We start from the raw sequence: 14,420 nt of genomic DNA, 5'->3' as shown, positions 1-14,420 counted from the left end.
CACCTGGAGTAGGCATCGAGAAAGGTTAGGATCTCGTGGCTGGATGTGGCATCGATCATGCGATCGATGTTAGGCAGGGGAAAAGAGTCTTTAGGGCATGCCTTGTTTAAATCCTTATAATCTACGCACATTCTAAGTTTGTTTCCCTTTTTAGGAACTACGACTACGTTGGCTAACCAAGGGTATTTTACCTCCCGAATAGACCCTATTTTAAGAAGTTTGGTTACCTCATCCTTTATGAATGCATGCTTCACCTTGGACTGGGGCCTCTTTTTTTTCTTTACTGGTTTGAACCTGGGGTTGAGGCTTAGCCAGTGCGTTGTTACTTCTGGTGGGATCCCTATCATGTCATAATGGGACCAAGTAAAACAATCCATATTATCGATAAGAAATTGAATGAGTTTTTTCCTGAGTTCGAGGGTTAACCCCGTTCCCAGGTATACCTTTTTCTCGGGCATGTACTCGATCAGTATGACATGTTCCAGTTCCTCGACCATTGATTTGGTTACATCTGACTCTTTGGGAACGACGAAAGTTCGAGGAGTAAGGAAAACCTCTTCTTCTTCTTCTTCTTCGATTACCTATTCCTCCGATTCGGTCGAGGCTGGGGTCGATGATTGCTATTTGATATCTTTGGTGCCCGATTTTACTGAGGTCAAAGGCGGTGGTATCGGTATCACCTCATCGACTACAAACATTTCATTTGCAGCGTATTGTTCTTCGTAACCGTTTTCACACCATCCACTGTAGGGAATTTCATCATCTGATGAAGGGTTGAAGGTACTGCCCTCATGTTGTGGATCCACGGCCTCCCAAGAAGTGCATTATATCTCATGTCGCCTTCGATGACATGGAATTTTGTATCTTGGATGGTCCCGGCTACGTTCACTGGTAGGATTATCTCCCCTTTCGTTGTTTCGCTTGCCATGTTGAAACCATTTAGGACTCGGGATACAGGTACAATTTGGTCATATATGCCGAGCTGCTCTACGACCCTCGATCTAATTATGTTTGTTGAGCTACCTGGATCCACTAGAACACGTTTAACTTGAACTTTATTTAACAAAATAGAAATGGGCGTCATTGTGCGACTAACATATGCCTTCCGCTTCCTCATCATTAAATGATAGGATGCCCTCGGGCACGTAGCTTTGAGTCCGTTTTTCTCTGGTGATCGACACCTTGGTGCGTTTGAATATAGGCCATTGTGGAACAACGACACCGCCAACGATCATATGAATTACATGTTGCGGTTCTTGCTGTTCATTTTTTCTATTTGCATCTCTTTCCCTGAAGTGGTTCTTAGCTCGATCACTGAGAAAATCTCAAAGGTGACCCTCGTTGAACAATCGAGCTACCTCCTCCCTCAGGTGCCTACAGTCTACTGTCCTATGGCCATGAGTGCCATGATGTTTACACATCAAAGTTTGGATTACTTTGAGAAGGATCAGTTTGTATTGGCCTAGGTCACTTAGTGTCTTTGATTCTTCCAATAGCTGACACAATCCCCGATGCATCTATGCTGAAATTATACTTCGACAACCAAGGTGCTTCAGCGGGGTCAATATGTTTGTCAAAACCGTTCTTACTCATAAGTCCCCGAGAGCTTTGACCTCGATCATTTCTTCGATCGTTCCGAGGAACGTTACGCCCCGAACCATTGTTGTTCTGATTAACATGTGACTGATACTGTTTCTTGTTTGATCTTGGTTCCCTGTCTGTATCCCTCGGGGCCTTAACTGTCAATCTATTAGGATGAACTAAACTCGAGGGGGCTCCCAACTGGTCGTCCTCCACCCTGATCTTCGATTGGTAGCGATTATGTACGTCCGACCAAGTTACAGCTAGGTATTCGATCAGATTTTGCTTCAATTGTCATGACACGATCAAACTCCGCTCGTTCAAACCTTACATAAAAGCTTGTACTGCCCAATCATTCGAGACCGGTGGTAATTCCATTCGCCCCATCTGAAACAGGGATACGAACTCCTGTAGCATCTCATCGTTCCTCTATCTTATCTTAAAAACGTCTGATTTCCTTGTCGCCATCTTTATGCACCCGACGTGTGCTTTCACGAAAGCGTCTGCTAACATAGCAAATGAATCGATAGAGCTCGGGGCAAGTTATGATACCAAATCATAGCTCCCTTAGACAAAGTTTCCCCAATGTTTTTCAGCAATACTAATTCGATCTCATCATCATTCAGGTCGTTTCCTTTAATCCCGCAGGTGTATGAGGTAATATGTTCATTGGGATCGGTTGTCCCATTGTATGTAGGTATATCGGGCATGCGAAACGTTTTGGGAATGGGCTTCGGAGCCGCACTCGGAGGAAACGACTTTTGTATGAACTTTTTGGCATCCAAACCTTTCAAGATCAGGGGTGCCCCCAGTATTTGATCAATACGGGAGTTATAAGTCTCAACTTTTTTTTCATTATCCTCAATCTTCTTTTCTCCGGACTCGATTCTCTTGGTGAGTTCCTCGAGCATCCTCATAATTGTGGGATCAGTCCCCGAGCCACTATGTTTGATCTTTCCGGTATCTATTCAGTACGTCGAGTGTTTTATAGTTCGACTATACTTGGAGTTATACTCTGACTTTGAAACTGAGCGATAGAAACTTGTTGAGCTTGTAGCATTTCGAATATTACTTGGAGGCTGACTCCCCCATCTCCTATACCCTGTGTTCCTTGGCCGCCAGATCGGGCTTCCCTGCGTACACTTCCTCCGGGGTTTGCGCCTAAATCCACATTCTGAGCAATGTGAGAGCTAACATAAACTAGCTCCATATTTGGCACATCTCCAGGGTTTATCGGTGGCACACCGGCTCCCGGAGTGATTACATTGCTGTTTTTACCATGAAATCCGAGACCCTCATCGCCGTGTATGGGTGCGTTTTGCGAGTTTGACATGTTTTAATCCTAAGAACAAAAATTCTTGACAAGAACAAGTGTATAACTAATGTGTGTTATCAGAATCAGTACTGAAATAATCACTATTATCTTTAGCCCCACGGTGGGCGCCAAACTGTTTACTTCGAAAATATAAGTAACAATTAAATTTGATTTATGGTTTTAAAGATATGTTATTTAGTTCAATACTAATTAATAACCAAGAAAACTAGCGTATAAATGAATGAAATAAGTAAAATCAAACCAGTGTGCAAGACAGTCTCGGCCTCGAGCTAAGGTGGCCTCGAGGTTGGTTAAGAATAGTAAAGCAAGAACAATTAAGTAAAGAGACAATTCTAATGAAATATGAGCCAAAAAGTAAGAGAGTATATTCGTTGCCAATGATTGATGATGTTTACAAATGATTGGAGTCCCCTTTATATAATGGGGGAACCCTAAATAAGGTACATTTCTATTTACAGTAAAGAATCCTATTGGGACAGCTGTCTAATCACCTAGTACGGATTCGTACAAATCTATTCCGGAATTTACGCAATGATCTTGGGGACGTGGCAGAAATCTTGCTCATTCTGTTATAAAATTATAATGGCATCATCTCGGGGTTGATCACACCGGTCCCGACGTTCCCCAGACACTTAAATCTTCGAGCCTCATGTTCTGCCTTCGAACTCGAACTTGGTCCATAGTAAGGGTGTTAAACGGGTAGGCCGGGCCGGGATGGGAAAAATAAAACCATCCGGGTTTCAATCCGAGCCGGTTACGGGTTAGGGCTTACCGAGCTTAACGAGTTCGAGCCCATCCGGGTAAAAATGAACCGTAAGGGTTACGGGTCCAAGGGGACGGGCCGGGCTAGTATTTTTTTTTGTATTTTGTATAACTATTTTAATTTATATTAATATAAAGTAAAAATATAAAGAATATAATGAAGAAAAATTGCACTTATAATTTGCAAGTGCTTTTTTTATTTCAAACTTACAAATTGAAGTTTGCATTTAACAATAAGAAAATTAACGAAAAAAGGGTAAAACTAAATTTTCATTGCATAATAATACTTCAATTAATCTAACAAACTAAAACACTAAGCATAAATACGTCTAATAATTTTAAAATAACACAAATTGTGTCAAAATAAACTTAAATACGAAATTCTAGAGGACGCTTAAGACAACTCTTCATATGCCTCCTTAAACAGCCTGTGCCCACCCACTTTAGACGAAAATTTAAAACTAGACCACAGTTCTTGCACTTTACTTTGTGAACTTCTTCATTTTCTTCTACCACCTCAAAGTGTTCCCAAACATATGAGCGTACTCTAGAAGTACGGGGCATGATTTAACTTGAATTGAGAATATGAGTTTGAGAAATGAGAGATGACTGAAGAAATGAAGAAGATGGGAGATGTATTTATAGTTCTTCAAAGGGCTAAATTAGTAATTACAAAAAGTGTTATTTTATTTTAAAAATGCCCCAAAAAGGGCTATTTGTGCAATAATAACGTTGGGCAACGACCATAAGGCAGCTGACCATTGCCAACGTTCTTCAACCTTAAAAAATTGAAATCTAGCCGTTAAACCGGTCCGGGACGGGCCTATCCGGACCGGTTAACCGGTTCTACAGGAATTTTGGTTGATCGTTCCGGTTAATCGGATGAATGAAAGTGAATGGACCAATCCCCCCAACCCAGTAACCCAGCCCACATGGCCCCCTATGTACCGGTCCGGGCCGATCCGGGTTTCAACTAGTCCAGAAACGGGTTGACCCATCCCGTTTAACACCGTTAGTCCATAGTGAGTCTATTCCTCGACGCAAATCTTCTATTCTTCGTGGTGGGTCTTCGGGCGCGCAAAATTTGGGCACATAATTTTACTATGGGAAATTTTCGTTCCTATACCATATAGGAAACTATATTACCAAATATGTTCATAGTTTGCATATTATCTGCCATGCTAATAGTATTTCTACAAAATATAGATAATTCATTAAATAAGGAATCATTGTAGTTGCAGGCTTCCTTATTTAGGCGCGCTAATATTGGAGAATTAAATATTCCCACTCCCCCAAGTTTCTCTCTCCAAATCCCACCACCTCACTCACGTATCAAACCACATCCCCACGATTTCCTCTTCAATCAGCCACGATTTTCTCTTCTAAAACCAGCAAAAATATATAACCCCTCCACCATTGACAACCATTAAAAAGCTTTGAATTCGAATTTGGGTTTTCAAAAGACATTGTTTGTTTGGATTGGATGCTGTTGCAAAGAATTGAGAATGTCTCTCTCTATCTCTCAATCCCAAATTTCAGTAATATAAGAGGAAAGGAAAAGAGAGCAGCAATTCCACCATTGACAGCCATTAAAAAACTTTGAAGCTTTGAATTCGAATTTGGGTTTTCAAAAATCATTATTTGTTTGGATTGGGTGTTGTTGCAAATAATTGGGAATATGGTTTGGAGTTTATATCTCAATTTTGAGGGGTTTTGGTGAAGATTAGACTTGGTTTTGGCTGAATTTCATATTGAAACTCGAAGAAGAAGAAGAAGACATGACATACATTATATTGCAGAAATTGTAGAAAAATTGTATTCTGTTGTTTATTTATTTTTCTTTTATTCATGTAACTATTGTATGAAAGTTGAACAACATTGTAAAAAAATTGTATTTAAGTAGTATTATATTGTAGTTGTATATATCCGAAAAAATTATAGAAATCAAATACATTGTCAACGAGCATTGTCCTCTAATGGAAATTAGGAACGATATGGGTGTTCGTGTATAGATGGAGACGAAAAAGAAAAACAAAAACTTAGGATCATATTCGCTGTGTATAATTGTTCGCGATTTCAATATGGAATTGAGTATCACCAATGAGAATACAATTGTATGTTTGTGCTGTTACATTTTATATCAAATTCTGGTTGTATACGGATGCCCAATTTACTACCATAAAATTGTATTTTTTATTCATTTAACTATGGCGTATATCAGTATAAATTTTCACAATATCTACAAAATTTCTACATTTATTCTACAATAAAACTACATATCATTTGAAAAATTAATATGAAAATACAGAATTTCAATGTTTCTACAAATTATCTACAAAATTTTTACAAACTGTTCATAACAGAATTTATCTTTATTTTCATGCAGGTTCGTCTAGAACACTAAAGTTACTTGATATGTCAACATCTCCCGTTATATAGGAATACAACTTATCTACAATTTTCTACAACTTTCACACATTATTCCACCCAGTTAAATACAACTACAATAACATACAACTTAAATACAAATTTTATACAAAATTTATACAATATATCTTTTGTATATTTTGTATCTGATTTGTACATAGTAAAAATAAATTTCATACAACTAATTATATATTATACAACTTATCTACAAATTATCTATAATTTTCGTACATTATTTCTACTAAGTTATATACAACTACAAAATAATACCACTTAAATACAATTTTTTTACAATGTTGTTCAACTTTCGTACAATAGTTAAATGAATAAAAGAAAAATAAATAAACAACATAATACAATTTTTCTACAATTTATGCAATATAATGTATGTCATGTCTTCTTCTTCTTCTTCTTCTTCGAGTTTCAATCTGAATTTCAGCCAAAATCAAGTCTAGTCTTCACCAAAACCTCTCAAAATTGAGATATAAACTCCAAACCGTATTCCCAATTATTTGCAACAACACCCAATCCCAACAAATAATGATTTTTGAAAACACAAATTCGAATTCAAAGCTTCAAAGCTTTTTAATGGTTGTCAATGGTGGAATTGCTACTCTCTTTTCCTTTCCTCTTATATTACTAAATTTGGGATTGAGAGATAGAGAGAGACGTAGAGAGAATTCTCAATTATTTGCAACAACATACAATCCAAACAAACAATGTCTTTTGAAAACTCAAATTCGAATTCAAAAATTTAAAGCTTTTTAATGGTTGTCAATGGTGGAGGGGCTACAGATTTTCGCTAGTTTTAGAAAAGGAAATTGTGGGTGATTGAAGAGGAAATCGTGGGGTGTGGTTTGATATGTGAGCGGGGTGGTGGGATTTGGAGAGAGAAACTTGGGGGAGTGAGAATATACGGTTGGGTAAAATTAGGAGACTAATTAATACCATTAAAATTCTAAAATGGTATATAAATGGTAATTATATATATAGAAGGTAATTATAATAATAAAAGTTAAGTATGAAGGGTAATATAATTTATTACATGGCACATGAATTAAAAAAAAATGTTTTACTATACACATATATTTATGGTTTGAAGAATGGTGGATGTAATCATTATTCGTCTCTAAGATGTCAGAACTGCACATGCTTAATGATTCTATATAAAGATGGTTCCGATACAAATTTCAGTTGCTGTTCTTTTTTTCTTTTTGCTGAAAAAGATCTCAGTTGTTGATAAATTTGTTTAATTGTTTATCTACCTTACTAATTACAAATTACAATAGTAGGAATTAGTATATTTCAAATGCTGAACTAGTTATTTGTAATTAGCATATTGATTAGAAAGTTTGAGTTTGACGAAAAATATTATTGGAACTTCCATCAAAATATTGAAATATTGGTTTGACCGTGTATCTCACGTAGAAAGTGCGAATCAATTGATATAAATTGGCATCGTGAAAATTAATTAGTCGTTGCATGACGAGATTCCATGTCCTTTAAGATGCTAAAATTGTAAATTACGCAGGGCCCTTCCCAATTAATATCCAACATCTAAACAAGAATAATTTTGATTATGTAGTTTAGGATATATTAACTACTCTTGGTGACGGCTTCAATCTTGTCGTGAATCCGGACGTTGATTTTAATAATCTAAAAATAGTTTGTACATGTTTAGAAGTTACGTATGAATACCTATAGTAAGTGACGATGTATATTTTGGCTATTCAATAATGTTCACTCTCTAATATTTTCAATTAGTAAATATGAAATATTATGGCTTATTACTTTTGAGTTAGTCTCAATTTTCATATCTCTATAGATGAATAGAATTTTAATCATTCATTTCTTAAAGAACTTTGAGAGCCAACAATGCTAATTAGAAAATTTATGCTTGATTTGCACTAGGAAATAGCTATTAGGCGAGCTTTGACCGGTTAGTATTAGGCGTGTTTCGTATGCACGGTCAGACGCTTGGGGCATAAGTCTCACAGAACTAAGCCCCACAAGCGAGCCACAAGGCGTTTTGATAGTGCCTCGCGCTGCGAAGCGAGTCTTAAGAAAGCCTTTTAAAACATTAATTTGAATAATTCATCCCAACATAAATCCCGCATTAGGTAATATCATGTTAGATTGGGTGTATATGATTAAGAAAATCTATCATCGCATTATTAATGCAACTTTTTGTGGGCTACATTAACTAATAATCTATATCTATATCTATCTATATACTATATTAAAAGTACAAAGGCCCTTAGCGAAATATTGTTCGCCTTTTTTACCCTCTAAAAATAGATTTCATATTGGACAAATTGTAATTTAAATTATTTTCCTAATATTTAGGACCTTAAAATCAATAAAATTTTAGTTTAAATTTTTTTCTTTTTTTAAATATTTATAGAGTCCTAATATTTAGGACTTTAAAATCGATTAAGATTTACCTTACCAAAATTGTTTTCCTAATTAAAGTATGTAACACATTTATAATTAGTAATACCAACATTAGAATTTTTTTAAGGCTAAACATTAACTACCACTACTTGTCAAGAAGACACGTAGAAGGAGTTAATAGGCATAAACTTTTTTGAAAATTAAGTATAATTTGTTTATGTTTTTTTCTTAATATTTAGTATCTTAAGATCAACTAAAATTTTATTTATTAAATTTATCCTCTTTATTTGAACTAAGTCCTTATATTTAGGATTTTGATATCAACTAAACTTTATCTTATATAAAATATCTATATCTATCTATATGTTATATACTATATTAAAAGCACGAATCCCCTTAGCGGAATGTCGTTCGCCTTTTTACTCTTTAAAAAATATTTTTTTTTTTAGTAATTCAAATATTATTAATTCTCAAAGTAACAAATTACAAAGTATAAGGCTAACTCAGCCAATATGAATCACTGCTATGCATCTCTTCTATAACCCCCCCCCCCCCCCGGCACTTTGACCTATCTTACATGATAGTACTACTATTTCCCTCCTCCTATATGAACTTGTATTGTAATACATCTTTGAGTTTACCTACAGCTCTAATGTTAAAAATGTAGATAATTTCTCTAACAATGCTTTGCCTGTCCCTATGAATCTTCTCAAAAACTCTATGATTTCTCTCCACCCATATGCTATATAATGTTTCAGCTAGTATCATTCTCAGCAGCTGCCCTTCAGTTGATTTCTTCTTTGCTTTTTCCACAAGCCAGCATAGTAATTGTCTCCATGTATTTGCTGGCACTTGTATTTGCATCCATTTGAATATGTCACTCCATATTTCCATGATGGCAGTACAATTATAGAATAAGTGGTGGTGATTCTCTGGTTGACATTTACAGAATACACATGTAGTATCCACAGTCATGCTCCATTTACTCAGTCTGTCAGTAGTCAGCATTCTTTCCTGAATGATCAGCCACATATAAAATACTGCTTTGGGTCTAGTTAAGTTTCTGAACATAATTGCTTTCTATTCTACCTTTTCTAGTCTTCCCAGCTGTTGCAAATATATCTGCTTGATGACACTGCCTTTGCTTCCTTGCCTTTGTATCTGTGGACTTGTCCCTTTAATAGTCAAGATCTTTTGTACCATCCAGCTTGCTTGTTTAGCCTCTTTGATGCTCGATATAGGCTGCCCCTTTATATGGTACATATGCACCCATTTAATCCACAGTCTGTCAGTTTTTGATGTTAGATCCCATTGCAATTTGAGAATGGCTGCTCTGTTCCATTGTTTAAGATTTAGGATATTTAAACCTCCTGCACTCTTTGGTTTGCATACCTTCTCCCAAGAAATCAAGGCTCGTTTGTTTATTTCATTAGTCCCCGACCATATAAAGCTCCTGCAATAAGCTTCAATAGTTTTGATCACCTTGACTGGAATTAGAAACATTTGTGACCAATAAGATTGAATTCCAAATAGCACTACTCTTATAAGTTGAATTCTTCCAGCATATGACAGTTTCCTTGCAGTCCAAGATGAAATTCTTGCTACAATTTTGTCAATCAAAGGTTGCCATTGAGTCACCTTCATTTTCTTAGTAGTTAGTGGAACTCCTAGGTATTTGAATGGTAATTCACCTCTTATGTACCCCAGTTGCTGAAGTATGGCTTCCTGTTCTGTATCAGTTACCCCTCCAAAGTACACTGAACTCTTGCTTAGGTTAGCTTGAAGACCAGAGGCTGCAGAAAATTGATCAAAACACTGCTTTATCATTGCCACAGATTGTTTATCCTCCCTAGCAAATAATAATAGGTCATCTACAAAGCTCAAATGAGTGATGCCTAGCTTCTTGCATTTTGGATGGAAGTGGAATTGCTTTTTGTCCTTCAACTCTGCCAGTAGTCTACTTAGATATTCCATAGATAGAGCAAACAAGAAATATGACATTGGGTCACCCTGTCTAAGTCCTTTTGCAGCAGGAAAGGGCTCAGCTAATTCTCCATTAATCAAAATAGAATAGCTCACACTTTGGATACAAGCTGTTACCCATTGTGTGAACTTGTGAGGAAATCCTAATCCTTCCATAATTTGTAGCACATAACTCCATTCAACACTATCATATGCTTTTTGCAAGTCTACTTTAATCATGCATCTAAGAGATATATGTTTCCTTGAATAAGCTCTAATCAGTTCATGAGCTAATATAGTGTTGTCTGCTCCTTTCCTTCCAGGTATAAAACCAGCTTGTGCCTCATCAATTAGGAAGCTCATAACTTTCTGCAGCCTTGATGCTAAGAGTTTAGCAATGATCTTAAATAACACTGAGCAACAGGATATAGGTCTATAGTCTTTGATAGCAGCAGGGTTGGGGATTTTGGATAATAAAGTGACAGTTGTACAGTTAATGACCCTGGGCATTTTACCTGTTTCAAAGAACTCTATTACAGCATCATAGATATCCACCTTCATTATCTCTCATGCTTTTTTGAAAAACACTGCATTGTACCCATCAATCCTAGGTGCTTTATCATTTCCAATAGCATGTAGAAAGTCATCAATTTCCTGTCTAGTTATATCTTTAATCAATTCCACAGTTTGCTAGTGATTCAGTTGAGGTCCCTTCTTCATTGTTTGCATATTGACAATAGGTAACTAATTAGCAGCAGTCCCCATAAGAGATTTGTAAAACGCTACAATCTCCCTCTTAATACTCTTAGGCTCTGTCAGGATTGTACCATTCAATGCTGTTAAGGTTGTAATGTTTTTCCTGCATGCTCTTTCTTTCATCACTGCAAATAAGTACTTGTTGTTTCCATCACCTGTTTTGATCCATTGGGCTCTTGATTTTTGCTGAAATATCTTTTCTTCAATGAGTGACCATTTTTCTAGTTTATCTCTAGCTTCCTTCTCCATCATCCTTAGTTGATGTGTGTATCCTTTCTTCATCTCTTGCTGACATTCAATTATATCCCTTCTTGCTTGTTCAATTTTCATTGTTGCATTCCTAAAATTCTTGTTATTCAAATTCTTAAAGTCTGCTTGCATAGCTTTCAATCTGTTCCAGATGGTTGCTAGCTTGCAATATTGTTGCTTCCCTTGCCATCCCTTAGTAACTATACTTTGGAATGCCTCATGATTAGCCCAAATATTCAAGAATCTAAAGGGTATTTAATACAACTATTTCTTCCTTCAAATCTCAGAGATAAAAGAGAATGATCTGAAATAAATGGATCTCTAATTTCCATTGTTAGATGCCCAAACTTCATCATCCATTCACCATTTCCCAAGGCTCTATCAATTTTACTAATTACTCTATCCACTCCCATTTGACCATTTGTCCATGTGAAGTAATCTCCCCTCCAAGGAATTCCAGTAGTCATGGTATCAGAATAAAAATCTGCAAAATCTTGAATATCAGCCATTGTTACTTCATGCCTTGATACTCTATCTTGAATAGACATGACTGCATTGAAGTCCCCCCATATGAGCCATGGTTGATTTATAGACTGAGCCAGCATCCTAAGTTTTTGCCACATTCCTTTTCTCATGTCTACACTGTTGTATCCATATATCATAGTCATAGCACAACAGATATTAGTGCTAATAATATTACAGTGTATAAACTGAGCATCCGTTAGTACTACATCCACCTGCCAAATGTTCTTGTCAAACATGATCCATATTCTACCATTAGCTGCTTGATCATAATTGTGCACCAATTCCCAATGTTATGCTATCTTAGGGGCAATTACAGAAGCTTTATGATGCTTAATTCTGGTTTCCACTAATCCAGCTAGAGATATATGTTTGTCTTTGATGTATTTAGCTAACTCCTTCGTTTGTATCTTTGATTTGCTCCCCTTACATTCCACATAAGCATTGTCATTTGGATTGTTCATTTGTACCACCTCTATCTAGTGGTTGTTTATCCTCTTGTCTTCATGCTAGAATTCCAAATGCATTTTGTGTGGCCACTGAAAAATCCATACCAGTCACTGCATTTCTAGAACTAGTAGCACTAGCTTTTTTCCCCTTCAAACTAATCTCTTTCCCATTCATCTGAGTAGGCTCCTGTGTTTCTGTCAATACTCCCCCATTCTTGATGCTAGGAGATTTGTTTTGTTCCATAACCTGTATTATTTCCTTACTTTTACTCATAGTATGTTCAGCAGCTTTCTGTGCCACATTTATGTTCTGTGTTATCAGCCCCTTACTTCTCCACTCTTTAGCTGGCTGTTGTGCTCTCCCATTTTTTTATTTTTTTTTTGCATTTTTTGTTGTTTTCCCTATACTTCCTCATTTCGTTTGCAAATATGCCCCATTTGTTGGCAATCTGGACAGAAATCAGGCTGCCATTCAAACCTTACCACCTGCTGGTGTATCTTCCCTGACGGATCCTTTATTTTGACTTCATTTGGCAATGTTAGTTATGCTTACTTCAATCGGCATCCTGGCAAATGATATTCTCGATTGCTTTGCCATACATTCATCTGCAAATAGAGGAACTCCTATTATACTTCCCAACCTACTTAGAGAATCCTTACTCCAGTATGTCACAGGTAAAGTGGGGAAAGAGACCCATAGAGGCATCTCTTTAAGGAATGTTGCATCAAATTCAACATCAGAAGACCATCTCTTCAGGATTATTGGTCTGTTGCTAATCGTGTAAGGTCCTCCATATAGAACTTCCTCCAAATCTTCTTCCTCTTTGAATTTTGCAATGTAGTATCCCCTGGCATGCCAAAATAATATGATTGTACCCAGGGATTTCACCAATAACAGCAACAATCAGAGAATGTTTCCACTTATCAGGTTCCTTCGCCGTCTCCGTTGGATCTAATTGAATAACTACACTTCCATCCACTATCGTCGGTGGAATGTAAGATAGAACAAGGCCATTAGATGTCATTCGATTACTAGCAAACAAATTTGCCCACACCGGGAGCTACTAGATCCTAATTAGCTTCCAATTTCTGTGAATTTTCATTTGCATGTACAATTGATTGAGCTTTTTCTATGATCGTAACATTCGAAGATGACGGCGCACAATCATTCTGAATTTTACTCTTTCTATTATCAACCTTACTCATTCTATTGTCCTCAACTACTTTTAAATTTTTAGAATTATTCACAGTAGAGATGTTACCACTCGTTTCTGCCATTGATGCTATCGCCGGTGTCGTCATTTGTGATTTCTGTGAGAATACTGGTTTTGATGGAGATGAATTCGATGTTAGGGAGCTTCCTAGAACTAGGATCGATGTCTTCCTTGGTCTTCCTAGTCCATTACACTTGCCCCTCGCCATTGACAACCGCTTTCCCCACCAAACGTAACCGCCGCTTGGTGAAGATCGTCAATGGAGAAAGATGTAGAGTCTCCTAATATTAAAGTTATAAGTTATATAAATTTATTTCTTAAATTCCTAAACATTAAAGGTTAATGTTATATACTACCATAAGCACATTAGGATGAGTAAAAAAATATCTTTAAATAAACGACATGCTTACATTTAAAAATAATAATAATTCATAGTAATAATATATAGCATACTTTAATTTTTTTTATTTATATATTGTAATATATGGCCATATTAAATCACAAACTCAATTACAATATTTGACAAGAAAAACATAATAAGATACTTAAATTTATATATTAAAATTAGCAGTAAACTGTACTGTAATTTATAAGATTGTTTAAATTATTACTTTCTATATTTTTTTTGGAATCTATGCTTATTTAAGTAATATAGGAAGTCAAATAATATTGTTCATGTGCTTTTTTAAAGTTTATTCTCGTCTATAAGGATTCACACGTAACGCACGTACTTCAAAACTAGTGGTACTTAAAGGCCAAAACGGCTTT

General features: G+C 36.2%; 1 protein-coding gene across 1 annotated transcript; it reads right to left on the bottom strand.

Moving 5' to 3' along the window:
- Window positions 1-11,206: 11,206 nt before the first annotated feature.
- Window positions 11,207-12,453, bottom strand: LOC107785050 (uncharacterized). The gene is made up of 3 exons (XM_016606270.1): window positions 12,307-12,453; window positions 11,816-12,204; window positions 11,207-11,711 (listed from the first exon to the last, which is right to left on the bottom strand). The coding sequence occupies exons 1-3, from the start codon at window positions 12,451-12,453 to the stop codon at window positions 11,207-11,209; spliced, it is 1,041 nt and encodes a 346-aa protein (XP_016461756.1).
- Between the last annotated feature and the right edge of the window lie 1,967 nt (window positions 12,454-14,420).

Source organism: Nicotiana tabacum, chromosome 5, assembly GCF_000715075.1.
Source record: "Nicotiana tabacum cultivar K326 chromosome 5, ASM71507v2, whole genome shotgun sequence".
NCBI lineage: Eukaryota > Viridiplantae > Streptophyta > Magnoliopsida > Solanales > Solanaceae > Nicotiana > Nicotiana tabacum.
The sequence above is the reverse complement of the archived record's forward strand: the minus strand, read 5'-3'. Positions and strand labels throughout refer to the sequence as shown.

Bases quoted from the DNA above. Each gene is read 5' to 3' on its own strand.
- LOC107785050 (XM_016606270.1), bottom strand. From the start codon at position 12,453: ATGAACAATCCAAATGACAATGCTTATGTGGAATGTAAGGGGAGCAAA. The intron at 12,205-12,306 runs GTAATTGCCCCT...AACATTTGGCAG, and splicing joins TTAAGCATCATAAAGCTTCT to GTGGATGTAGTACTAACGGA. The intron at 11,712-11,815 runs GTTTGGGCATCT...AATACCCTTTAG, and splicing joins AATGGTGAATGGATGATGAA to ATTCTTGAATATTTGGGCTA.